The sequence below is a fragment of the Saccostrea echinata genome, unplaced genomic scaffold (genome assembly GCF_033153115.1).
Source record: "Saccostrea echinata isolate AGI-Se365-2 ecotype Australia unplaced genomic scaffold, CSIRO_AGI_Sech_v1 ptg000054l, whole genome shotgun sequence".
NCBI lineage: Eukaryota > Metazoa > Mollusca > Bivalvia > Ostreida > Ostreidae > Saccostrea > Saccostrea echinata.
Genome location: NW_026889803.1, coordinates 20237806 through 20265350, shown reverse-complemented (window position 1 = coordinate 20265350; position 27545 = coordinate 20237806). Strand labels below are relative to the sequence as shown.

General features: G+C 32.5%; 2 protein-coding genes across 2 annotated transcripts in view; one reads left to right on the top strand and one right to left on the bottom strand.

The window, feature by feature from the left end:
- Positions 1-6711, bottom strand: part of LOC133205261 (zinc transporter ZIP12-like) — a 94767-nt gene extending 88056 nt beyond the window's left edge. Inside the window, exon 1 of the mRNA XM_061341032.1 lies at positions 6236-6711. The gene's annotated coding sequence lies outside the window, so the exon portion shown is untranslated. The remainder of the gene's footprint in view (positions 1-6235) is intronic.
- LOC133204720 (glutathione hydrolase 1 proenzyme-like) lies at positions 135-25438 on the top strand. The gene is made up of 12 exons (XM_061340459.1): positions 135-148; positions 11058-11255; positions 13546-13671; positions 14011-14108; positions 18321-18519; positions 19133-19293; positions 19863-20012; positions 20134-20288; positions 20527-20714; positions 20979-21219; positions 23444-23557; positions 25289-25438. Exons 1-12 carry the CDS (start codon positions 135-137, stop codon positions 25436-25438), a joined length of 1794 nt encoding a protein of 597 aa, XP_061196443.1.
- The last annotated feature ends 2107 nt before the right edge of the window (positions 25439-27545 follow it).

The window sequence follows — 27545 nt, the reverse complement described above, 5'->3', positions numbered from 1 at the left end:
CCTGTAATCATAAAAATAATGTTATTGAAAGAGACATTAATACTTCGATCTAGTTGTTTTGTACAGTTTTTGTATAATTGTGTATTAACGCCAACTTTTAAAAAGAAGTAAAAGATTGTTGCAAGTTTTTGATAATGGAGAAAGAAAGGTAAGATCTAAGTGGAATCCTTTTACAATTTTAAATATATGATCGTTGTTAGCCGTTACAAAAAATACTATAGTAAACTAGAGTCTACTCTAAATAACGGAACAAGTAGTTTCCTATAGTATCAAAGTTTTTTAGAATACTGAATCAAAGTTTTTACTATAGTACGAGGGTTGTTCGGAAAGTTCGTGGACTACTGTCATAACTTTTTTTCTTAAAGTCATATTATATCCAAATTTCAAATGATGTGTATTAAAATTTTCAAAATATAGTGGTTTATTTCAAACTTATTTAGACTTTAAAAATGCGAAAATCGGATCACGGAGCAGTTCAAAATTTTGTAATTTACAATCAAGACACTACATAATGTCTGAAGTCATATCTTCTGTAAAATGACACAAAAACGGATACACGTTCAAATTAAAAATTATTTCATCGTTTCTGATCCCAAATTATGACTTAATATTTTGCTTCGTTGAAAAGTAATCAGTTTCAAAAGATAGGTAGTCCTCATTGAAAAAGGCAAAAAAGATAACGTCGTAGAACGTCACGGAGCAGCAGTTAACCCTACAATTTTGTGTTGTGTTCTGGAAAACTAAAAAAAAAAAACTCCGAAAATGCCGGAGAAAGTAGGAAGTATGTCAAAAGCGGGTCATGCATGTCTGTGTACATGGTACAAGAGGTATTTGAAGGATAGAATACTCTGCTTAGACGATGGTGATCTGTGAGAAAACGGATTATCTGTAAAAATCTTATCAAAACATTGAAAAGTTCGTAAAGTCATGCTAAGAGTTTGACACTTCACAGATGCTGAACTTGTGAAAGCACACTTATGCAGTGAAAAAAGATATAACACTGACAAACAAAATGATGCTACTGGAACAATAATCACAATTGTTAGCAAAATAGATTTCAAGTGATAGAGAAACGTTTTTAATGAGTGCACTGGTATTGGGCAATACTGTGTGAAATGTATTGGGATTGTTTTTGATAACCTCGCGTCGATATGTTTTGACGTCACTTTATTGTTGAGTTTGCTCCGTGGTTGCAAAACGTGTTGATTTTAAAATTAAATAACATAAATTCTATTAAATCACATGGAATGAAACTTCACACTTAAACAAAATAAATATTTTTAAATATATAAATGTGCTCATTTTAAATTTCTTGAAGATAGTATAAAAAAGATTGGCATAGTCCACGAACTTTCCGAACAACCCTCGTAAATCGAAGTATTTTTACTTTGAATATCAAATTGTTATATTTTATTTTCTCGAAGAATTATACCCTGTAAATTCATACATTATTTCTAAAATTTACGTCATTGTTGTGACATTATAAAAAGATTAAGGCCCTTAATCTAAAGAAAAAGGTATAGATTGAAGTTTATAGTAAAATTAACTATCAAAGCATTTTCTATAGTTAACTACATGTAAACTAGTTAACTATAGTAAATTTGTGTTAGGGTGGGCGGATCAAGGATTGTAAATTGGGGAGGGAAGGGTAAGGTTTAAATATTTGCTACGAATGAGTTAAAATTTTCAAAATACATACTTTTTAAATTCCTATATGTAGATTCCTTTATTTAACATTTTTTACTAATTAATTAAAAAAATCATTTATATTGAAAGAAAGACCTGTAGTGAAGCAACTACATGTAGGTAAGTAATCAAAAATGACTTTCTCTAAAATTTTGAAATATATATAGTGTAGACTACAAAGTTTTCAAAACAGTTTTCTTTTTTCGATATCATTTATACCTTCTCTTAATTTACACTATAGGATTATTTTCTTAAAAATTCACAGCAAACCCTAAACGTGCAACATTTGGAAATGGTGTGAGAATGGAATGTACAAATGCTTGCGCATATATTGCGCGCGCATCCTTCCACGTGGGGCGCTGTGATAAATGGATTTATAACGTATTCACTACATAAATCCGATTATCACAGACTACCACTAAAAAACAAGTGACACCATTTCTTAATTATCTATTTATTAAGTTTGGCACCATATGGCCACGGCTGGTTGCAGATCAATTATTTAAGATACATGTGTTCAGTGGGTGCCGACCCAATTGGTTTTTGGCACACCTCCAATCAAAGCAAACAATCAAACAATCAATCAATCAATCAATCAATATTAACTGTACACATGTCATTTTTTACACTATAAGACTGGCGTTTGCTTTCCAAATTTTGCGGTGCGCCAGCCTTATAAAACAATATTCAATCAATCAATCAATATTCAATTGAATCAATCAATATCAAGTTCAATCAATCAATAAATTTATCAATTCAATTAATGAATATCCAATCAATTAATGAATATTCAGTTGAATCAATCAAAAAGTTTCAGTCCAATGAATCAATCCATTTTCAATAATATCAATCAATATTCAATCAATCAATCAATATTCAATCAATCAATGTTCAATCAATCAATGTTTCAATATTCAATCAATCAATGTTCAATCAATCAATGTTCAATCAATCAATACTCACTCAATTCAATGAATTGTAGTAAGTTTATGTTTAAGCCAAACAATATTTCAATTAATCAATGTTCTGTCAATTGTTTTCCATTGACCAGTTGTCAAAATAATTATGTTGCAGCCGCGCCCTGTTCACAGCGGCGCTAGTCGAGATGAATTGTGTTAAGCTAAATCCGCCAAACGTGCATAGTTACTCATGTAATATGCACGCCGCCACAAACGTGGGGGTAGCTTAACACTCTACTCACAAAACCAGCCGTGACCCCCACAATATATATCAATGATACTACTACTATAAATGATAATATTAAATCAAGTTGGCAGTTCACTATGTTTTAAAGCCCGCTTTTAAAAATTTTAGCTTACTGCCAGACGAATTGTATATATGAAATATCCTCTGTTGTAACTAGATTAATTATGCTTGGTAACTGAGTTAATTACTTTTGCGATCTTTTTCCTGATCGAACTTCCCATCACATCTGGAAACGACCCTATAGTTAACTTTACTGAACTATTTAAGGATTCGGCAGTTTTAACAATGCATATCTTTACACAGCCAAGGTCATTTGCCCCGCAATAGAATATCGGATTAGGAACCCCATTCTACCATTCTAGCACATTCCTCTCTTGCTTTGTTACAACATACTAAAATTTACTGCTATAGAAGCCTGTGATTAAAATGAACAGATGAACCAAATATCTAGAGAAAAAGTTCAAATGTCTTTCTTATTCTATTGAACTGTAGGGTTTATAATCTATGAATGATAACATTTAAATTGTTCTCTTCCAAATAATTGAATTGATTCGCATGAAAGTAAGTAGCTTTTCAAGTTCTAAAAGAATATAATTTACATGTATAGTGCGTATATTTATATTGAGACGCAACACATCTAGTTTAAGGTTAATATAAATAATAAATTACCAGGAATGTTTGCTCTGATTCGTAAACAATGGTGCATGACTAATAATTAACAATACAGAGAGTAACTGTGTCTCTTTACCCTACTGCCCCCCCCCCCCCCTGCAGTTTAACGTCTATGTGATGAAAGTACTCGTTTTATATAACGAGGTTGTACTTATGCAGTGCCGAGTTTAAACTTAAAGTGCTTAGTATAAAAATGATAGTTAATTATCTACTGTTGGATACATATTAACATTAATGAGAACATGAGATGGAATACACTATTTATTTATTTATTTATTTATTTATTTATTTATTTATTTATTTATTTATCTATTTATTTATTTATTTATTTATTTATTTATTGATGATGGTAGTATGGTAGATAAGATTCTTTATTCCCAAATCAGGGCCCTTTCAGGCATCACAAACAACAAGCATGATTTCCACAATTACAAACAGTACAAACAATTTATGTGTATACATACTAAATAATCTATACATGTATTTGTATATTGTAAAATTTGACACTGTATATGTAAGTAATATTGATAAATGAAATAGTACTTCCGTGATGATAACATGTGAGTGTGATCAAGTAATTCTAAGATGGAGATCTCAATTTAATAAGGTAAAATCTAAAAACGTGTATAAGTCATTTATAAATATACTAAACACCAAATCAAACTGTATAGATCTTACATATTTTGACGTCTGTTTATAAAGTTGTGTGATCTAATCGTAACCAAAATAACTTTACTACAATTATAGGTGTATAATCATATGCTGGCTTTCCCGCAGCCAGTATGCCTTCCGTCTGCGCTTACCGCGCTCAGCTTAAGAACATTACTGCTTAATCAGCCATATCGTAAAGAAATAAATATAAAGTGATTCAAAATTTAAATGACATAAAAACAAATGGTCTTTATACAAATGAAAAGTTGCTGCATTTTTTATGCCAATCATTGCATCCTGGGAACGCTGGTAACAGCGCGGTAAGACGGCACTGAAAGAATTGCATTTCATTTGAAGTGACTTTTAAGATTTATTGGCCCTTCCTATCAGCAAAATCTTAGGTTTAATTAGCTTTTCGTCAGAATACAAACTTGACATGTATCAATTTCCAAACCCAGATGAATTAATTTTTATGACGGGAACAAATGTTCAACGCATTGAAGAATTCCCAATGCTGACCAAAATCGCCAAACGTGTCATCAATTTTGAGCAAATGTTGGCGTGAGCTGAACTTGCAAAACAGAAAGACATCAAGATAAATAAATGCGTTTCATATTTCGAACCAGGTTGTGACCTGACGATTGAAAAAAGATAATATTTCATTTGTGTTTAATTAATTTATTAATCACTTCATTTATTTATTTATTTGTGACGATGTGTAACAACAAATGGAAGGCGTTTGACATAGTAGTTATTCGAAGCCAAGTACGCAAAAAATCATCTGGTTTTCTAGACAATAGTCTAAAAACGATTTTTTTTTTTTTTTTTTTTTTTTTTTTTGTATCCATTTTGCCAGGTAAAGATCTTATCAATGGTGCTATCATACCGATTATGGCCCTCAATCTATAAAATTTTTGGGTTTATTGTTATGTGGATATTGATCCCCCTCCATGATTTATGGGCCTAGTTTTGATAGAGGTGTTAAGGAAAAAGGAACAGCCATTCGCCCATAGCTATTTCACTCAGCAACATATACTGAGTTTGTCTTGATACAGATCTACTGAAATTAATTTCAATTAATTAATTAATTAATTTGCTCTTCACTCCATGCGCCCTAAATTAAATTAAAACCATTTCTCAACTCATCGCCTAATTCTTGCTTTGGTGGAACATGACATGCATAAATATTGGAAGTAGTTTAATATTACTAAAGAATGACCGATGTTTATTAATTGAATGCCTAGGAGTAACGAAATTTAAGGTTTTCTGTTTCAAAAAGTGTTTCCCCAGGCCGGGGTTGCTGATTTGTTGAGGACGGACACGAAGATGTTAATCGAAGGGAGAACAAGCTTAAAATACATATTTTATAACAATGTGCACATATATACACAATAAGTAACGATATTTGGCATCAAAACACTAGTCTTTCAATTGTATGAGGGATGCTAGCGAGGACAGTTAAATATTACAAGTGAGGATCAGGTTAATATTGCACGTAATGCAGCCATTACTTGCTATAAACGTAATTGTATTGTTTTTATAAATTATATATATATATATGCCCCCCTTTCAAAGCTCATTGATTGGTGAATAAATAAATTAGTCTTATTATTATAGCCTCATATATCGATAACATTAAGGCTCCATGAAGTATATACTCGGGCGCTTACAACATCGGAACAATGACCGACGATGCAGAGTGCGTGATCTTAAGAGTATGAGGTTAAATTAATTCAAGTCAATGGGAGTTTTATGGAACCCAATCTTAACGTGTGCATAATTATATTTATATTGCTCTAAACTCTGTGGTTGAAGGGGTGTGCTTAAATTTAGATTCTACTAAATACAATAAAACCAATTGTAATGATTAGCTTATTCTTTGCCTTTTCCCACTGATTTTAACAGAATGATCGATTAACTGAACATTTAGTATTTTCTTGTGCATTTTTTTAAAAATGTAATTGATACAACAGTGAAAACATTATACTAATAATTGATGTAGGCATACAAGATGACATACCGTTTGTGCTGTGTGTAGTAGTATTATGCATGTCCTCCTCATTGCTGGTATTGACGTTATTCTCTCTGACCATTTTGTAATGCCTTGTTTGGCTTTGGCGACTATAGATGTTGTGGACATCTTTGTCAATATTTACAGCAACAATACTCCTACAAGTAAGAGCCTCGGCTAACGTCCATACGCTCCTTACAGCCCTTCGGCGCGAAGTCAAAAACTCTAGCATGTTGAAGTACACTAACGGTACAATTAGTGCAAACAATCAGAAAAACCTCGTCTTTGTACACCACAGTCTTTTGACAATGTCATTGTGCAATATTCTAAATTTTCTTAAAAATTCACAGCAAACCCTAAACGTGCAACATTTGGAAATGGTGTGAGAATGGAATGTACAAATGCTTGCGCATATATTGCGCGCGCATCCTTCCACGTGGGGCGCTGTGATAAATGGATTTATAACGTATTCACTACATAAATCCGATTATTTTGAAAGAAAACTGTACGTAATCTCATAGTCTGTAATGTAACAACATAAAGTGCTTTCATAATTTATCGCAATTATACGAATAAGAACTTAAATATAGATAACTGAAAAGGCAAATACACATGTATGATGATAACCATTTATTGAAAATGTTAAGTTGATCTCAAATTGTAATTTATAAGCGATCAGTTTGAGTGTAATTAATTGCATGTATTTAGAAAACGATTTTGAGTGGTACAACGATGGTAGTATTCATATAGGACTTATGCGAGAAGTGCTTTTACAATCGATGGCTTACTTTTACAGTAGGACAATATATGGAAGCTCTTTTGCGATGTAAATATTAAGCTTAACAGTTAATTAAACAAAAATAATGGACCAATTTAAAGCAGAGATTACGTAATCTAGGAAGGGAACGGCAACCACTCTACCCTCAACCCCTCCCTTCCCACATTGACCAAATATTGCTTGGTTTTCCTTCGGGAATGTTTTTTCTTCCTAATTTGATTCCTTTAGAAAATGAAATTGAAAGGAGATACTATCCCTCACGAATAAGGTATTTCATGTAATTCTGTCCCCATTATCTCTTGCCTTGATTGCATACCAGTAAGCCATGTTAGTGCCTCTAACACCATACCCATAACTACTATGATTAAGGTTTTCTTATTTATTATCAATTCTGTATCTCCGTCCATAAGGCAGGTTTAAATTCTATAAAACTAAGCATGAACAGATAATAATGATGCTTAATCAAGTAGGGAAAACATTGCAAATAAATTATTGAACTACTTTACTCTTGGTCTGATATTATGTTGAATTGGTTTTACTGTTATTATATAATGTACTGTATAAATTACCGGTCGCGGTAACATAGTAGTAGGGCGCTCGCTTCGTGATCGGGAGGTCCCGGGTTTGACGTAAACATACGTAGTTAGTTCCTTAGCCAAGCGCCCAGCACTAGAAGTTACTCAGGGTCTTTCGGATGAGACCTTAAAAATCATGTGCCAGGGTAGGCGTTGGCTCGATAAAGAATCCTCACTGCTCAAAGATCCTGAGTGCCGAGTGAAAATCTAAACTTGAAGCCCTTCACCGGTATATTATGACGTCTCTATGTGAGTGAAAGTGACGTCTCTATGTGAGTGAAAGATTCTCGAATAGGAACTTCAATCCCACTTCTCTAAGTGGCAGAGATCTAACACTCTAGAAATCATTCTAAGTTATGTTCACCTGCACGTGACCAAAAACATAAGTTTTTATTTTATGTACATTGGTCGAATTGGTCGTAAACTTCCAGGTTGATTCAATTAGTTAGAAAAGTTATTTCACCAGCACCCGACCTGAACATAATATTTATTTTTTTACTACATTGGAAGAAAACATACAGCGCTATGACAAAAGTATTCGCGATTTTTCAAAATGGCGGACGTAAACACGACGCGCTAAGTAAAAATAAACAATAAATTGTGAAACAATTAACGGACTTACCTTTATTAATACTTGGTGAGATGGCCCTTAGACTTGATTACAGCTAGTAGTCGACGGGGAATGGATTCGTATATAGGGATTTGATATAGTTTTCATCGAAGGAATTCCAGATGTGTAAAATCGTATCGAACAATTCTTCAGGAGTCTTAATAATTGGAGCTCGATTTTGCAGATTTCTTATGATTTTAGCCATAAATTCTCTATAATATCAATGTCCGGTGATTGCGCTGGCCATACAATTGTAGGAATATTATTTTGTTGTGTGTAATCTTCAGTAATACTCGCTCTATGGACGGGGGCGTTGTCGTCTTGAAAACGATAGGTTTTGTTGAGGAAATGTCGGACAATGACAGGCCAAAGTTGATCTTCTAAAATGGATATGTTTATTTTCATTAATCATGCAAAGTGTACCTACCCCGTGGTAGGTGATGAATCTCCACACCATAACGAAAGCCTTCTCTGCCGAGGGGGGGGGGGGGCACATGCACTGCACGACCATTTTTTTCCTAACAACTCGTCGCTTAAAATCGTGATCACGCAAAAATCTTTGGACTGCCCGTGGGTGAACAGAGTCATTAGCATCCCTGCTTTCATTAAATTCATTAGTAATGTCCTTTAAAACCCGTCCTCTGTTAGTTTTAGTATGTCTTATTATCCAGTTTTGATCCCTTTTTGACAGCTTCCGAGGGCGTCCTTTTCTTTTCAAAGTTCTGACTTCAACAGTTGATAAATATTTTTTCCAAATAGATCTGATGGTTGATTCAGGTATTTGTAATAAATTCACTATTACCGATGTTTTTTGCCCCTCCATTTTCATGTCCACAATTATTTTTTTGACATCATTTGATATTTCTGTCGATTTCCTACCCATCGTAATCCCCGTTTGTTTACATAAAATTACAGACAGCAGAAAATAAAAAAAAAGATAGATATAACGTCATTTCCGATGTGAAGACAACTCTGTAAAAATTTGGGATGTCAACACGGCATTTAATTAGAGTTATTGCCCATTCCCCGAGCGAAGCGCACAGCGAGAACGACGTCATTGCGTAAAAATCGCGAATACTTTTGTCATAGCTCTGTAGTTCGAGAACTCCTAAATTGATATAATCAGTTATTAAGAGAGACAAAGAGAGTGAAAAATGGTGTGTAAAATGTTGCAATATTATACATATCTTGCTATTTATATACGAAGTTTTGAAATTGATATTCAAAAAGTTGGATTTATATTCAGAAAGTTTTCATTCATATTTGTAAACTTGTGATCCATATTCCATATTTTTTAAAAATATAAATATATATTCTTGTGATTTATGTGACAGGAGGTAAATTATAATGATATTCTACATATGAATTTCAAGATCATCGCATAAAAATAACGAGGTTATCAAATATGAATATAATGTTTTAGAAAAGATTCATTTTTTAAATTAAAAATCAAAAGATTTTGCTTATAAATACATATTAATCTGAAAGTAAGAATGTTTACCTGATTTATTATCGGGCATTAAAGAGTACTTCAGAGCTGCTTGGTGTGGATAGATATTTATTAAGTAAAATATTTAAAACGGAGAATTATCTCACTCTTTTATTTAATCATTTTGTGTTAAATGTTTGCATGTCCATTTGTCTATATAAACCTTTTTCTTGGTAATCGTTCATGACTTATATGTAATCGACTTGCTCAAATGTAACTTTCTGTGCCAACTGCACCGACTACCAACCCAGTGAAACAACTATTTTCCTTTCTAAATTTTATTTTCTGATTTTTTTCTTCTTCTTCAAATAAATAAATTAAATAAATAAATAAATAAATAAATAAATAAAAAATAAAACTTAAATACTGCTTTACTTATGGCATCTGCAGTATTTCCCCCTAATACCGACAAATACAAACTTGAGACGTGTAATTTTGCTTATCAGTCTGTTTTGCTTGCCTGAAAATTCCTCCACGATGTCAATCTCTTCGTGGATAGCTCTTATAACAGGTTTCGTCACATCACCTTGGTCAAAATTAATATTTCTTTGGTCATATCAAACGCTGAAACTAGCTTGATAGACCATATGCATGAAGGCATCATATCAACCTGTTGCATGCTCTTTCAAGCTAGTTAAGGAATGAAATTGATTATCTTGCATTGTTTCAATTATCAATCCCCCTTAGGGATTGAATTGTTACAAAAAATGTTAATGATGATTGAGATCAATACATGGCTCCTCGTGAACCAGCTGTTAAATATTTACTGGGTAAAGTTCATATCCATTTTTATCAAAATCATTTTAAACATATGGTTTGCCAGGACAAGGTTAGAAATAACATAAAATATATATTGAAACCACAGGTTCAAATCATGAAATATTAATGCAGAAAATTAAAGTGGAAGAAAAAAAATGATGCTAATGATAACTAACGGAGTACAGACTTAAGATCATACATCTTTAAAAAAAACATACATAGTACTTTTCAACTACATAATGTCTTGTTTTCTTATCAAATTCGTGTTCGGTAACAGTTCTTTCGAATGTGTGACAATTAACAACATTCCAATGTGTAAGGGAATCTTATATATATATATATATATATATATATATATATATATATATATATATATATATATATATATATATATATATATATATATATATATATATATCCCAAAAATCTTATCTTTTGGTGAATAGACAATTAAAAATATAATTTTGTCTGCACTTTATGTGCATGGCACTTTATGCAAAAAATCCAAATGCAAATAAATGCAAATAAATGCAAATAAACTACTGCCAAGAGACCAGGCAACAATAAAAAGGGCCTTCCATTTTGTTCATCTTAATATTATTTAAATGTACTTACAACAGGTTTGAAACTTCGAAAAGGAAATCAGCTTCCATTGACTCAATGCTTGTCATTTCCTGTATTGTTGTCATCGGACTTGGCGTCGGTTTCATGTTCACAAACTACATGATAGAGAGTCCTGAATGTTCTTCGTCGATAGAGGGACACTACAGATATGCAGCAATATCATCCGACACAGCAACCTGTGCAAGAATTGGAGTGTTAGTTGACGATTCGAAAATTACAGGATCTTTGTATATAAAGTTACATGAGCTTGAATCAAAACTGGTGATTTCTTCTTGGTTTTAGCTCTCATAACAACAGATTTGTTTATTTATTACGTCCCCCAAGTAGAGAAGGCATTTTGATTCTGGATCCCAAAATAATGTTTAATCCAATGGCACCCTCGATCAAAACGTATTTAAATAGTACTAGTATGTTTAAAGGTATGTGATAATTTTGATTCAATATCATATTTCAAAGGTCAACGGGAAATTGAGATATAGCAAAATGATGTCGCTGCTGATGACCCACAGGTGCTTCGTGACTTAGAATCAATGTCATTTATCAAGGTCAAAGTCAATTGACAATGAAATTTTAAAATGATTTGTTTGATATAATTTTCAATAACTTTGATCTTAAAATAATCTATTGAAATAGACTACATTCTTTATATGTTGTTAAGAGTAGTTATGTTTTTGTATGACTTCTATGACAAAACTAAGGAAAATCTGAACTGCAAATCATCTAATGTGTAGAATATACCCTTCGTGCACGTGGGCTTCGTTATTTATGTTTGTGAAACCAAGGGCTTATAATTACAAAACAAAAGAATATCGGGGCATAAATTTCAAATTAATAACGAGGGCCAGCAGCTTTTCTACAAGCATTTTAGCTTAAATGTTCAATCTATTTTGTCAATGAAAGTTAGAATTCTAGAAAAGATTTACCATCATACTAATAGCCCATCAACAAGTACACCTTTCCGTGTAGATCTACAACGAGAAGTATACTGGATCAGGAAACTTAGCACGGCCTAACAATATGGTAGCGATGACAATCTCGATAGTTTTGGGGATCTTTCGTCCATAGTAAAGCAATGTGAATATGATGGGACTTTTTAACAATACACTGAGACGTAATTAAGCGTAGTCGTGGACATCAGTCTTATAATAAACCTATAATACGTCTCTTTTGATTCACTACAATTTAAATAAACAGTTAGGTCTTCATCACACCACATGGCACAAAGTTTTAAATGGTCTATTTGAAAAGAAAGTCCCGATATGGATTCTTCGACACCAGAACACAGACTCTGATCTTTGATTATGGATATTGTAAGTCATAGCCTTTTTAAATTGCCACGTTTTACGGAAAAGAATATTTCCCAAGTAACCCGTATGAATAATTTCTGAAATGAGGAAAGCTTTTAATAAATAAGTTTATGATACAGGGATACCAAAAGCCCCGTTCAAAGTCAACATTTCGCAAATTCTATAGTCGGTACAATGACCTTGTTAGTAAATACAATCTATTATTAAGTCAATTGCTAACTGACTTTTTCCATGTTATTTGTTAGGCCATTATTTTCACACCGTATTGTTCATGATAGATTTTTTTTTCATTTTCCCGATCATGACAAGGCGCACACGACACCTAATCCCACCTCTGAAGTTTTTAGAAGTCCATGTTTTCTCTGCTCCTAATTTGTATTGTTCCAATGGACTTGAGCTTGAATACTGTTCATTATCGTCGTATTTCATTCAAGGACATGTCAGAAAGACAAATGGTGAGAATCAGTGATTAACCATTTTTGCCCTCCCCAAAAATGCAAATAAAAAATTAAACAAAACAAAATATCTCTTCAGCTTTGCCCCCCCCCCTCCCCCACTGCAGTCATGACTGATTGCTAGAATTAAAGTTATCCAATGTGCATACCAACTTGTGTAACGATATATTGCAATAAAACATTTTTTAAAAGAATAAGTAGTTAATAAAATCTTCTGCACTTAATATGCCTCCGTAATCGGATGATATAGTTTTTAGTATGTCCCTCTGTCTTTATGTCGGTTTGTCTGTTTGTCCGCAAAAGTTTTAACCTTAGCCATAACTTAAGAACGGTTATTGCTAGGGCTTTCACATTTCCCATGTTATATTTGTGACAAACCTTTCTTTGGGTACCGAAATGTTTTACCCCTTGCCTTGACCTTGTAGTTTGATCTAATTTTGAAAAAGTTTCAGCTTGGCCATGACTTCTGAATGGTTGGTGCTCGGGCTTTCATATTTCACATGTGTATTCCTTGTGACAAGACCTTTTCATGAATCCAAAGAATTTATTGAACAGAGTGCACTAAATCTAAAGAAAATCATAGAAGCTTTTTTTTTGCTGTCATGAATTTTATCATTTTTACACTATTTTTAGAAAATAATATAATTTTCTAAAAGAATGACCTCCAAGCTGTCATATTCTTTGTTGACTTTTTAATTGCTACAACACCTGCTTTATTGCAGAGATTTAATGGGTCGACAACAAGGTTCCGTGGTAGATGCTGCAATTGCCACCCTTCTTTGTCAGTGTGTTGAAAACATACATAGTTGTGGTATCGGAGGAGGCCATCTTATGACTGTATACCACAGGTTAGCGATTCAATAACTTGGTTTTTGCTCCTCCTTCCATAGTGCAGTTCATTTATTTCTGGTTTGGTCTTCTCATCTTCCGCCCTATGTATGCATTTTAAAATGTGAATCTTTAAATTAAAATTTATATTCACATTATCCTACAGAATTTTGTTAAGCCAAGCGTTTCTTATGAGCGAAACAAAAACCATTTTGCTTTCTAGATGGTAAAACAGACTTTGCAATGAATCGAGTATTCCTGAATCAGAATTCAGATAAGAATTAATGAGATGAGAAACATCAGAAATTCTTGAATTGTTTTAATTTTATAATTTATACTTTATAATAACTTTTATTAAGGAAAACTAAAACAGCACACACAATAATTGCACGTGAAATGGCACCAGGAGGTTCCTCAGAGGAAATGTTTGTCATGGGAAATAAATCCTCAATCGAAGGTTAGTAAAACTTGGTATAAGGAAACGGTCATAAGGCTTTTTAGTGAATTTGAACTTTTGATTTCTTTCCGAATTTGAGCTATTTCCCGAAAATGGGAATTTCTGGTAATCTTGAATCTTTTTGAATGGTTTCAAAGGTACCTGAACAATCGAACTCAAAAAGTTATGTACAAAGATACTTTGACTTCTAGCAAGGCTTTTAATGCCAGGGTACCACATGGCTCAGTCCTTGGTCCCTTGTTATTTCTAATTTATATTAGTGATGTTTCAGTTAACATGTTATCACTTTGTAGATTATTTGCAGATAACAATTCTGTACGGAGTTCTTTGTCAAATGTTGCTAACATTGAATATTAATCACGATCTAGAAGTTTTAGATGAATGGTCTAAAAAATTTAATCCTTCAAAAACTAAAGCTATACTCTTTACACTTTCTAAAATTATATTTTCAACAATGTCAAATAGAGTGTGTATCCACGCATAAACATCTTGGACTACTTTTTTCCCCTAAGACTTAAGTTGGTCTGAATATATTAATAGCATAGTAAATACTACATATATAAACTTGGTCTTTTGAAAAAACTCAAAATCACTCTTGGACGTAACACACTTTCTAAAATGTACATAGCTTTTGTTAGGTCTCATCTTGAATATGCATCCGTTATCTGGGATGAATGTACACAGTATGATATTGAAAAATTAGAAAAAGTTCAGCTTACTACCGCACGAATCAATACAGGTCTCCTCATTTTTGTTTCTGGTGAATCGCTCTATTCAGAAACGGGATGGGAACCTCTTGTAGAGAGAAGGAAGAAAGCAAAATTAACTACAATGTTTAAAATAAAATAACACTGTCTTTGATTACTTAAAACAGATTTTTCCAAATACTCGAGGGAAAATTTCATCATACAATACTCGTAATACAGAAAACTACACAATTCCGAAATGTAGACTTGAAATCTTTAAAAAAAATCCTTTGTCCCAGACGTAGTTAACAATTGGAATCCTCTGAATCTGGAAGTGAGGGAATTAAAGTCCATCATTCAATTCAAGAAAAGTATTTGTACACCCTCCTGTAAACCACCTTCTTATTTTTCATATGGAAAACGTTTTTGGAATATAATTCACACTAAATTACGACATAATTGTATCCTAAATAGCGACCTATATCGGAGAAATATAATTTCTTTCCCCAAATGTACTCACGGCCAAATTGAAGACATTTATCATTTCTTGTTTCTATGCAAGAAATATGAACGTCCAAGAAATGACTTAATAAACACTATTCTTCAACAAAATATAAAAGACACTCATTTTTTATTATGTGGAAACGAATCTTTGTCTACCGATGCAAATATTCAAATTTTCTGTAGTGTCCAGAAATTTATTCGAGAATCAGATATATTCTAACTTAAAACAGTGTCTTTGATTTCAATATGTATGATATTATGTAGAATGAAAATTTTAAATTTTTTAGCAAACATGAAAGCTTTTTGTTCAATAAACATTGTAATCAGTTTATATGTAATATTAGAGCTCTGGTAGATTACTCAGAGCGTGTGTCTTTATAATTTATAATAAATTACATGTACAACATAAATTGTTGTAAATTATCTCAATTTATTTATTATGACAATCATATTGTATTCATTATTTGTATAACAAGGAGAGGATTTATTAAGTTGAAAGAACATGTATCCAATCTTTTTGAATGCATTATACAATAAAATATGTTCAAATCAAATCCTCAATCGAAGGTTAGTAAAACATGGTATAAGGAAACGGTCATAAAACTTTTTAGAGAATAAAGAGGACATTTGTACTGTTGATTTCTTTCAGAATTTGAGCTATTTCCCGAAAATGGTACAGATGGTTTAAGGGGGGTAATTCTTGAACATTTATTTAATTACGTTTGTCTGCATAATACAAGTCTACATGTATAGTTATATTAAACAAACAAATGACAGATCTTTTTGCCAGGAATAAAATCACCAACTAAAGTTACAATAAAGTATAGCTAAAGATTCATTTATCCCTGTTACTACTTGAAACTGCAAGCTTTAAAGTTAATGTGCACTAAAACACAGAATTTTTAATTTGCTTGGCTCTAGAGTTAATTCATATTCGACTTGCAATTTCTAATGTTATGGCAGTTCTGATTAAACAGATTACTTGGGAAGACAAGTTCTATTGTCTCAGTGATACCACGATGGTAGAAATACAACATTTTGAGAAAAATTATTATCCCTTGAAAACCATTGCTGACCTCGGCTTCGCTTCGGTCAGCAATGATTTTTGCAGGATAGCAATTTCACATGTTACCCTAAAAACATGTAATATTTCCATACTATCAGCAGTGACCCATGATTAGCAGGGATGGCGCTTAAAACACGTAAAAACTAGAAGCGCAGAAATGAATCTGATTTAAGAGGCATGTTTTACACAAAGCTGAAGTGCTATAAATGACCAAGCAGGCCCGTAGAATGCGGAGGGGGGGGGTGTCCGACCCCCCCCCCCCCCACTTTTTTCTGAGTGTAGTAATTTGCTTTAGTAAATTTTTCTTCAGATTCTGGTCAGTTAGGGTTTGTGGATTTTTTTGGGGGTTGCTTGCATTGTCAGGTTTTTTTGATAAGTTGACACCCCCCCCCCCCACACACTTTTGAAACCGTTGCTACGGGCTTGCCAATTCAGATATCTTAACAAAATCAAGTGCTGCAAAAGAAAGACTGCAAAAACATTAAGAAACTACAGCAGTGGAAAGCACAATGGAACGGTAAGAGAGAATAAAAGGGGCTTTCCGGATGCATCATCTGTTGTTTAAAAGAGAGTCAGAACACTGCAAATGCGTTCAATATTTCAGTGATTGTACATTTTGTAGCAAGCTGTGATGTTACTGAGAAAGATTTTGGGGCTTTAGTGAAAAACGTATTGTTATTTAAAAAAGTTAATATAACCAATTCTGGGGGTGGATGTCTTGTGTGGACCACAAGTAAAAGACATTCCATTCTTTTGGAGAAGAAGATATTAACTATTAATTATTACGGAATCAGCCTACCAGAGAATAAGCAGAAATTCGAAAGTTCATGGGTCTGATAATCTAAAGCAGTACCTGATAAACAACTATTGCAGAGCTTTTTAAGCAATAACATATAACCAAGAAAATTGTACTTTTAGATGAATTGCCCAATAAGAAAATACATTCCAAGAGTTAAAGATTATAGATCTTAAGGCTTTAGGATTTTCCAATGGTAGAGACGTTAATCCTGTTAGATAGATAGGAGTGCTGATACAGGAAACCAAGGGAGAAAATTGTGTTTTGTTTTACGTAAGATGGAGGCTACCTGAAACTAAACGTCAGTATTTTGATACAGAAACACAAGTGCTCAGGGAAATATCTTGGCTTGTGAGAGAATGAACATGATTTTAACTGGTGTTGCCATGAATTGTTAATTGACTACAGTAAGTTCAGAAAACAACAAAAGCTATGACGCACAGATGGAATGTGAACATACAACCCTGCAGATTTAAAATTGTCCATAATCCAGGTGAAAATAACACTGTCGATGTGTTCAACATTGAAGATCTAAATGAATAGAGTACCTGTGTAGACTATATTCGCTTCTTAGCGATAAATATAACAGTTTGATAAGTACCACAATGAAAATTAAGCTAGAGTCTGTCGAGTATGAAGGAACTATTGATTGCAAAATACTTGTTGAAATCAATTAAGCCAGTAACAAAGAAGTAGGTGTTCTTTGCAATTTGAGGGTGACATTTTATCTTACATCAAAACTATGCACCACGGTGCTATGGCTTTTGAAAAGATTAAGAAAAAAGTTTAAAGACCAGCATTTAATATTGAAAGTAAAAAAGACATTTTTTCGAATCATGTCATCCATGACAGATTGTTTGTTCCAGAAATACATATCCCTTTTTAAATTGAACTGAGGCCAAAAGAAAGAAAAAACAAAGAGAAGCTGTTTTCCCTAATGTCATTGTGACATCAAAAGAAAGTACTCAGTTCATCTAATAAAAACAGATAAAAATAAATTGCATAATAATTAAATGCAAGGTCATCGCAACTGATCGGACAGTCATACATTGTACCTTAAATTTCCTTTCAAATTCTTAAAACATGGTTTTTTCAAGGAGCATGCTTTTGCTTGTTTCTTATGTTCATATGTCTTTCAATTTTTTTTTTATTGAACTTAGGAGGGTTAGCAATTGGAATACCAGGTAACATTAAAGGTTTTTACGAAGTGTGGAAAATTGGTGGAAAACTACCCTGGAGGGACCTCTTTCAGCCCGCCATCAAAAAGCTTCGTGAGGGATGGTCTGTTAATTCCCTCTTAGCGAGAGCCATCCATAAACTGACAGAATCAGACATTCTTTTAAAACAGAAAAATTTGAGGTAACTTTAAGTTAATGACTGTGCACAACCATACTACATAAGGAGTTTTCCTCGCACCTAGAGTACATGGACTGTTAAACTTACTTAATGCACATATTGAAAGATGTTTTTTTTTTTTTTTTTTTTTTTTTTTTTTTGAAAGGTAATAGTACGCTTCTTAATTGGATTCTGGACATCTCTTATATTAGAGCATTCGGTCAATCTATTTCATTATGCATATATAATTGCCCTTTTAATTGTATTTACGTCGGAAAAAGCAAGCAATTTTTCTTATTTCTATGTATATTTCTATGTATGTATTCTATGTATGTATATTTTTATGTATATAACGTTAAGAATCCGATTTTTTTGTACTTTCTTGCACAACACGAATTCTAAAATTGAGGCATATTTTAATAAATCATGCTCTACTTCACACTTGAAAATTTCGATATCTAAAGATAGTTTTGTCATATATATACAAAGCATTACAAAGACATGTAATCAATGTGCAACATATTTCATTGAAGATGGTAAGAGTCTAATGAACAACAATTGATAAGCGATGTTACATGGAAACCTCTAGATATGTTTGCTGTACTGTATGACGTACCTTCTCTTTTTTGTGTGTTAGACTAATGGTTACAAATCCTGAAACTAATGAAGTATATACAGAAGGCGAGATAATCAAAATACCAGGACTGGCCAAAACATTTGAAGCTATTGCCAATGACCCACACACCATGTACAATGGTTCCATGGCTAAAGATATTGTTGCTGATATTCGTGAAGCTGGTTAGTATTCAGTCCAAGCAAAACATTTCAACAATAAAATGCTTTCTTTGATTGTTAGTATGGGAATTGATGTTGCAGCTGTTGCAGAAAAAATACATACTAGTAACCCGCGTAAGCGGGTCATATTTTTTTTCTGCAACATCTTCAACGTTTATTCCATATTAACAAAGAAGAAAGATATTTTAATGTTCATATTTATATCTATAAATAATTAATATTAAATATTAAATGCATTAAATATTGTATTTTTGATACATGTGTATTTATGTCCTTGTATGTTTCATTGATGGAACAGCCGCTGCTTTAGAAATCTATACAATTTGCTTGCTCAGTGGTGTATACTGATTGATAAACGACCGTGGTTTTTATAAGAAATAGAGGAGATAATATTGAGTGGATGTAAATATTTTGTATTTAAGACAAGGTGAAGGAATAAATCTGCAGCCCTTGATTTTTACAGTATAAACAGTTACTATACAGAGAGACTGAAAAATCTATAATAGAGATTTTAAACATGTGTATAGCTGTATTACCCTTTCTAAATAAACAACCAGACTCCATTTTTGCAGGAGGAATTATAACAGAAGAAGACTTACAAAACTACGTAGCAGTTGTAAAGGAACCATTAGTTGTAAAACTGACGGACAATTCAACCATATTCACACCGCCGCCACCATCTAGTGGTGCAGTGTACGCCATGATTTTCAATATCGCTGATAGTAAGCCAAAATCGAATACTAGAGTTAAATTTTGAAGAAAACATTTTACATTTTCTTGTTTTCCTACTTTTCACTAGCTCTCAAATGCATTTAAAACAAACATGATAATTTATTTACATAGAGTATGGATTTACACCTGACAGTGTCTCCACCCCAGAAAAATCTATTCTGACATGGCACCGAATCGTTGAAGCCATGAAGTTTGCTTATGCAAAAAGGAGTAATCTTGGAGACCCAGACAAAGAGAGTCAGAGTTTTAAAGAAAACATCAATTCGGTGAGATTCAATTCATTTCTATTGCATAAAATAAGCAATGTACATGGTATGATATTTCAAATAGAGTGATGATGATTTGTTTCAGATATCAGAATGTGTAATGTAATCATTATTAAGTTGTAGTGTTAAAATTTTTTTTGTCATAATTGTTTTGGATAATCACATTTGTGTAAACGATGTTATTATCAAGAATCCATATCGTGCACATCACATAAATTTTATTAATCAATTCTTTCAGTTGATATATAATATGACATCATCATCCTATGCTGAGTATGTTAGATCGAAAATATCGGATAGTACTACACAGGATACGATCTTCTATGGTCCAACATACCACGACTCCTCAAACACTGGAACATCCCAATTATCCGTCCTAGCGCCAAATGGTGACGCAGTCTCTGTCACAAGTACAATCAATTTATTGTAAGTTCTTTTTAATCAATTTCAGGGTTGTCCCTAAGACCCAGTGACCGGGGAATTTCCCTGCCTATAAGGACGTAATTCCCCGCTTACTCTGTAATCCCGTCTTAACCCCCTGTTAGGAGAGGAACCCCAAACCCCCTTCTATTATTTTTAATGTCCCCTGCTATTTCAATTTTTAAGGACAACTCTGAATTTGAAATCATTATATATTTGGAATATTGGCTTTCATCTTTCCCATTTTTGAGTCCCCTTAGTTCTTTTCAGTTTTGGATCAAAAGTTGTCGGAAGTAGAACAGGCATTATTTTTAACAATAACATGGACGATTTCTCCACGCCAAACACAGTCAGCTATTTTGGATATCCAGCATCTCCAGCCAACTTCATTAAGCCCGGTAAAAGACCGTTATCTTCGATGTGCCCAAGCATAGTAGTGGATGCAAGGGGGCACGTTAAACTGGTGCTGGGAGCTTCAGGGGGGCCAAGAATTATATCGGCTACAGCGCTAGTGAGTGTACTCTTTTCATTAAAGCCCTATGGAAATCCACTGAGATACCCCAACTCACGGTCTTTAAAAATCATTGAGTAAAACCAACCTTAAATGCAATCTTTAATGGGTCTTGCTACTTGTAATTGACCATCAGATAAGCAATATGCTGGAATAATGGATGCCCATATTTATACAAGTCTTACATGGCTCAATCAAGAATATGTATGGCATCATTTCGACATGACGTCAATTCGAGATGTCGGATTTATAACTGATAGCTTAAATTGTAACTTTGAAGATTCAAAATTATTACTTGATCAAAACTACACTTTGTGTTTATTTTAAGGATGTTGGATCCTGTAATCAAAAGTATTGAGAATTTTTTATAAAGTATAGAATCTACACGCATAGCTTAATTAAAAATCAAAACAAGAAATGGGGTTCAATGCGCTTCTTTTTGGCGCTATGGAACATTTAATATGACCATTTTGCACTGTAATTACGTCTTACACATAAATAATTTTTTTAAAGTTTTACCTCTAATATTTTTTATCCAAATAAATAATGGGAACAAACACAGCCTTTTTTCATCCTGAATAGTCATATTAAAGTTTGTAACAACAAAAAAGTTTCAAAGCATTGTCAATTATTTGACCTTTCTGCACTCGAAAATATGTCATTTTTTCTGGCATGAAAAATTTAACAAGCAATAAAATCATTTTAAAGGAATGACATTTTTTTTTAATTTAAGCGGAATGATTAAAATTATCTTATACTTAAATTGGGCTATTATTTTTCCAGGACTTTCACAATGTATTGGCTATATTTGTCAATTATGATGATAGAATTCATGACAGTTAATTTAATATATAATTTAGGACCAACATAAAACATTTCACTCACAAAATAACTCTGTCTGATGACAGCATGTAAAAATAGGAATCCAAACTTAACAATACTGTAAATACTTTGAGAAAGAAAAATTAATCATTTTCTTCTAAAAAAAAAATTTTCCGCCACAAAATTTAGTTCCTCATTTAATGCTCTCAGTACGGGATATAATCATGGGGTTTTAATTGAATATTGTTTAATAAGCATTGTAGAATCCAAATTTATTGTAAGAACTAAAACATTATGCAGAACTTTTTAAATAGAAGTCAAGACAAAAATCTGCTCAAAATCTCAGGAACAAACCTCTTTAATTGAAAACACTGTCTAAATACGTAGGTAGAACATGATGAGGTCTCTAGTTTGGGTTTTCGTATAATCATCTGATTCAGAAAGGCATAGTTTTCTCCACTTTACATAAATTTCAAGATTCTACGAGGTAACAAATGATTAAAAGTCAGTTAATTTTAGCCTAAATAAAATGAATATTAATAAGTTAAGCTTTTACTTGCTGTTAATTTGTCTACCCATCCTGTCCCCATTGTTCATTTTGTATCAATAATGTACTCACTGTTAATCTTTGTACGGAAATCTCACCGAGGTTCGTCGAGACTAAAAATTTTGACGTTCCTACAAATCTCCTTTTATGCTTATCAGTTTTATATTAAATATATATATATATATATATATATATATATATATATATATATATATATATATATATATATATATATATATATATATATATATATATATATATATATATATATAATTATTACTTGAATGTTTATATGTAATTTGCACTTTCATGCGTATCGAATAAATCGAGAGATATAAATCCCGTATGCAGGTGATAAAGGTATATTGCTGCATAAGTAAGGGAAGTTGACGATTGAAAAGTTAAAGTCATCACGTTTATCATAAAGTTTTGTTGTTAAATAACCATTAATGTCTTTTTCTAGTAAAATATCCCAATATGGAACAGATGGTCAGACTCTGTGGTATCTTTTATTTCAAGCTCACCGGGATATATCGTATCGACATAAGAATGGAAATAACCATTGTTAATTGACAATTCGTCGTCGATATATCTAAATGTCGAGTAAAAGACCACAGCAAGTGTTTTCTTCTTTTCACGTTTAAGATTTTGAAGAAATTCTGCTTGATATGAATACAATATATGTTTACGTAACACGATACACGTTGCTGTTACACGTAAAACATTCGATATTCAAGTAAATAGTTTTAACACTGTACCTTTCAAGAAATATTAAGGTTTAGCCCTGTTTTTTGAAAATTTTCTTCTTCAAATTCACTAGAATTAAAAAGTAATATGATCTACATCAATTATTAGGTCAGCATTGAAACACTTTGGTTTAAATATGGTATAAAGAAATCAATAGACCACAAACGTCTCCATCATCAACTGTTTCCACCCCATATAATGGTGGAGGATGGATTTGATCAGGTATGTTCCTTCATAAATGATATTTCAGGTTAAAAAAGATAATAGATGTATGTATAGTTATCTGTTTAAAGCATTTCCCGGAATTATATTGCAGTACCAAGTATTTCAACTAGAACTTTGGTTGAAGATGAGTAAACTTTTTCATAAATACGCTTCTATAACGTTAACAAATACAGTAAATGTATCTTATTTGGCGTGTACGATATTTGGCGGAAACTGATTTTGCAACAAGTTAGCGTAGATTTCATTTAGCGCCTTCTGAAAGTAACTTAAATAAATTTGCATACACAAGACTTTAAGCGATGTACTTGATTTAGTGGACGATGCTTTCCGCGAAAGGCGCTAAATAGTATACACAGTCAAATGTAATACGTTTACTACGGAAGCGTATTAGTGCCATTTTGACACTTTTTATTTTTTAATTTCTACACTTTAATCTGTAAAATTTACACTTTAATCTGTAAAATTTACACTTTAATCTGTAAATTTTACACTTTAATCTGTAAAATTTACACTTTAATCTGTAAAATTTACACTTTAATTTGAAAAAAAAAAACAACTTATACTGTAATCTGTTATAATCGAACGGTCGTTTCAAGGTGTTATACCTATGACATTTGAAAAATAGTATAAATCTGAGATGTTCACAAGTGTTTGCATAAAAGTTTATACACGTATATATGATAAGTAAGGATGGGCGATTTGCGCATTGGCCTCGTAATTTTCCCCAGCAAAATATCGGGAATCTGCTTTCAATCCAGTATATTTCTTTAGTACTATAGTAAAGAGCGACGAACAGTAAAAGATATATATCTCAAATATTTTTGTCTTCTTGTTTGCAGTTCAGATTGCTATTGCAAGTTAATGGGTCTATGATCATGATGTTAAATATACATGTAACAGTTAAAATCACGGTGATTTTAGAACTTAACAATATAGAAACGTCATTGTGTCAAAAGATATTAATTTCTATGCTTTTATAATTAATATAAAATCATATACTTTAATTATTTACAGGTATATACTTTAATAATTAATATATTAATTGGTTATTTAAAAAATTTTCAATTCAGTAATTCAATTGGTGCCCGTAATAAATGTTGAATGTAATTCAATTAATGCTATCAACAATTGAACTGTCGAGTACATCAAATGAATTTGTGTATATTGATGTCAGTATCATATTCATTGAGATATGTATGTTTGCTTTGTTCTTCACTTCCACTGAGTTCTAAATTCTTTCAAATATTCTCTGAAAGTCTCATTTATATCAGTGATACTAGATTGGTTAATATTATTTGTATTATATCAATACATATAATATCAGATAAGTAATTATTTTCCAGGTTTATCGTTAAATAAGAAATCAAAATTAAATTTTATCATGCAGGATTCATGGTCTGTTGGCTTTACGGCCTGTTACTTTAAAAGATGTAGGAAGTTGCCAAATTGATTATGTGAATTAAACAGATAAAAGTGTAAATTATACAGATTAAAGTGTAAATTTTACAGATTAATGTGTAAAAATTTATAGATTAAAGTGTAAAATTTACACTTTAATGTGTAAAATTTACGGATTAAAGTGTAAATTTTACAGATAAAAGTGTAAAATTTACAGTTTAAAGTGTAAATTTTACAGATTTAAGTGCGGAAAATGAAAAATAAAAAAGTGTCCAAATGGCACTAATACGCTTCCGTAGTTTACAGTAAACAAATTGTTTTCTATTCTAGCAAATCGTCAACGGCTTAGAAAAACTTGGTCACAATATATCTATCTCACCAACTTCTGGTTCGAAAGTCCAGGGCATACTGCAGTTAGAAGAAGGAAACATTACAGCCAATGCTGACTACCGGAAACGCGGAGCCCCAGATGGCTACTAAAGACCAGGAACGTCACTAAGTCCAAATAGTTTCTCAAATGACTTAATCCATTCATATTTCATTCATTTTTCGATATGAGTTTGAAAGTTGATTAACGATGCACAAGATTTAAAAATATCACCAAAAATATGTAGACATAATTGCATAATTTTGTCCAAATATTAGAACCTCTCTTGTTCAGTTTGGCATCAATGCCAACTCCTTTATCGGACATGAGGACATTGTCGCCCAGTTATACATTCAAGTATGCTGGAGTTTTGAGCTATGAATTTATCAGATACATCTCCTCCATACAAAGTTGACACATACACAGACATAGTTTTATCAGGTGTAATCCTAACCAGTGCCTTGTAAGTGTTTCGATGTTAGTATATGAAGTCCATGTTTCTCGCTGAGCTTTTAGAGATGAATGTTTTTAATAGGCTTTCCGAACAGTCTAGTATTAATCAGATGTTTGAAAATTTGCTAAAGGGATCTGGTCTTAAACTCTTTACCTTTTCCCTACATGGAAAGGGGAAAAAAGCACTTCTCATTCTAGAGGAGAGAGAAGAGCAAACTCGGACCTCTGAAAACATCAAAGGTAGGATCAGGTGTCATAGAGTAGTAAATCACATCTTGCCATGACCAGGCATACGAAAAAATCCGTAGTCAATTAATTGTGTCTATTGGTAAGAAAAACGTCAGTCAGTATTTTACTTAATGAAAGATTGTATTCGCTGACAAGTACACTAGCTGTATTGACCATAAAACGTGAGAAATGTGGACTTAAAATGAGGCTGTTGATATCAATTTGTTTGTCAGTAGCTTACCTCGTTTTAGAATATTTTACGTAGAGCATACTCTTGCGTATCGAATCAAATGAGAGATATCAACACCATATGTAGGTGATATTGGTATATTGCTATATAAATAAGGAAAGTTGACGATAAAAAAAAGTTTAAGTCACCAAGTCTATCGTAAAGATTTGTTGTTAGGTTAGATTTTTAGTTTTTCCTCTAGTTCGAAAATAAGCTTTGATGAATAATTGTAAGAATTGTTGTATGCTCTTCAAAAGTGTCCACTTGAACACCTATAAAATATGAGGTAGAGCTAGTTACTTTAGTGGAATCTGTCTGTCCTGAGGAATTTTCAGTATCACTCACTGTCTGCGAGGAAGTGCCTGTACATGAGTTTGTATTGTCAAAATTAAACTTATTTGGTGTCATACAGAATTTATAGTAGATATAAGGTGTAGTGCTGGGAGATATAGGGAGGTCTACTCAGAAATCGCTTGTATTTTTAAAACCACGATCTTCAGATATTTCAATTTTATTCTGCACATGTTTAAAATCGAGTGGAAATGAAAATTTTCCTGATTTTGTAGAATTTCCTTTTGATAAAAATCGCTTTTACCGCTGCTGTGGAATAATTCTGAGCTCCTTTGCTATTGATCATTTGTCTTTTTGGAAGTACTTAACTGAGATAACTTAAATTTTGACTTGGAATGTAATCAACATTTGTGGGATCGTTGCTTTTTCTACCCGACACAAAATGCAAACCACATACATGTACCTTTGAATCGACTATCGTCGTTTCTTACCAAGTTTTCTCCTGTTGCTCTAATCCAGGCATTACGACCTAAAATTTGGTGTTGCCATTTTCTGCTACAGAGCGTATCCTTTGGGCAAACTCGACCTCCTGTTAAAAGTTAATCACAACAGTGGTCATTGGTACCTATACTGATAGCTGCTGTTACTATAAAGTAGAGTTTTAATGGGAAAAAAAATTCTAAAATGATTTCGAAAGCACAACATGTATTTACTGTCTTACAAAAGAATTTACGACTAAGACCAAAATTTAGTTCGGCTTATAATTTAATTGAAAATGGTTTTAATGTTTTTAAAAGGCATGTAGATATTTTTACGCTAGCAATTTTAATCAGAATCATTAAATTTCCAAAGTTTCACAGTAAACTGCAGTTTTTGGTCTTTCTCGTAAGTTCTGTTGCAAAAACAGTGGGGTTCTAGAATAATCCTTCTAAAATAGCCAATTTGAATTCAAATGCCACGTGAATTTGAGAAATTTTTTGGCATAAGACTGTTTTTTGGAAATATTTATCCGGCTTGTA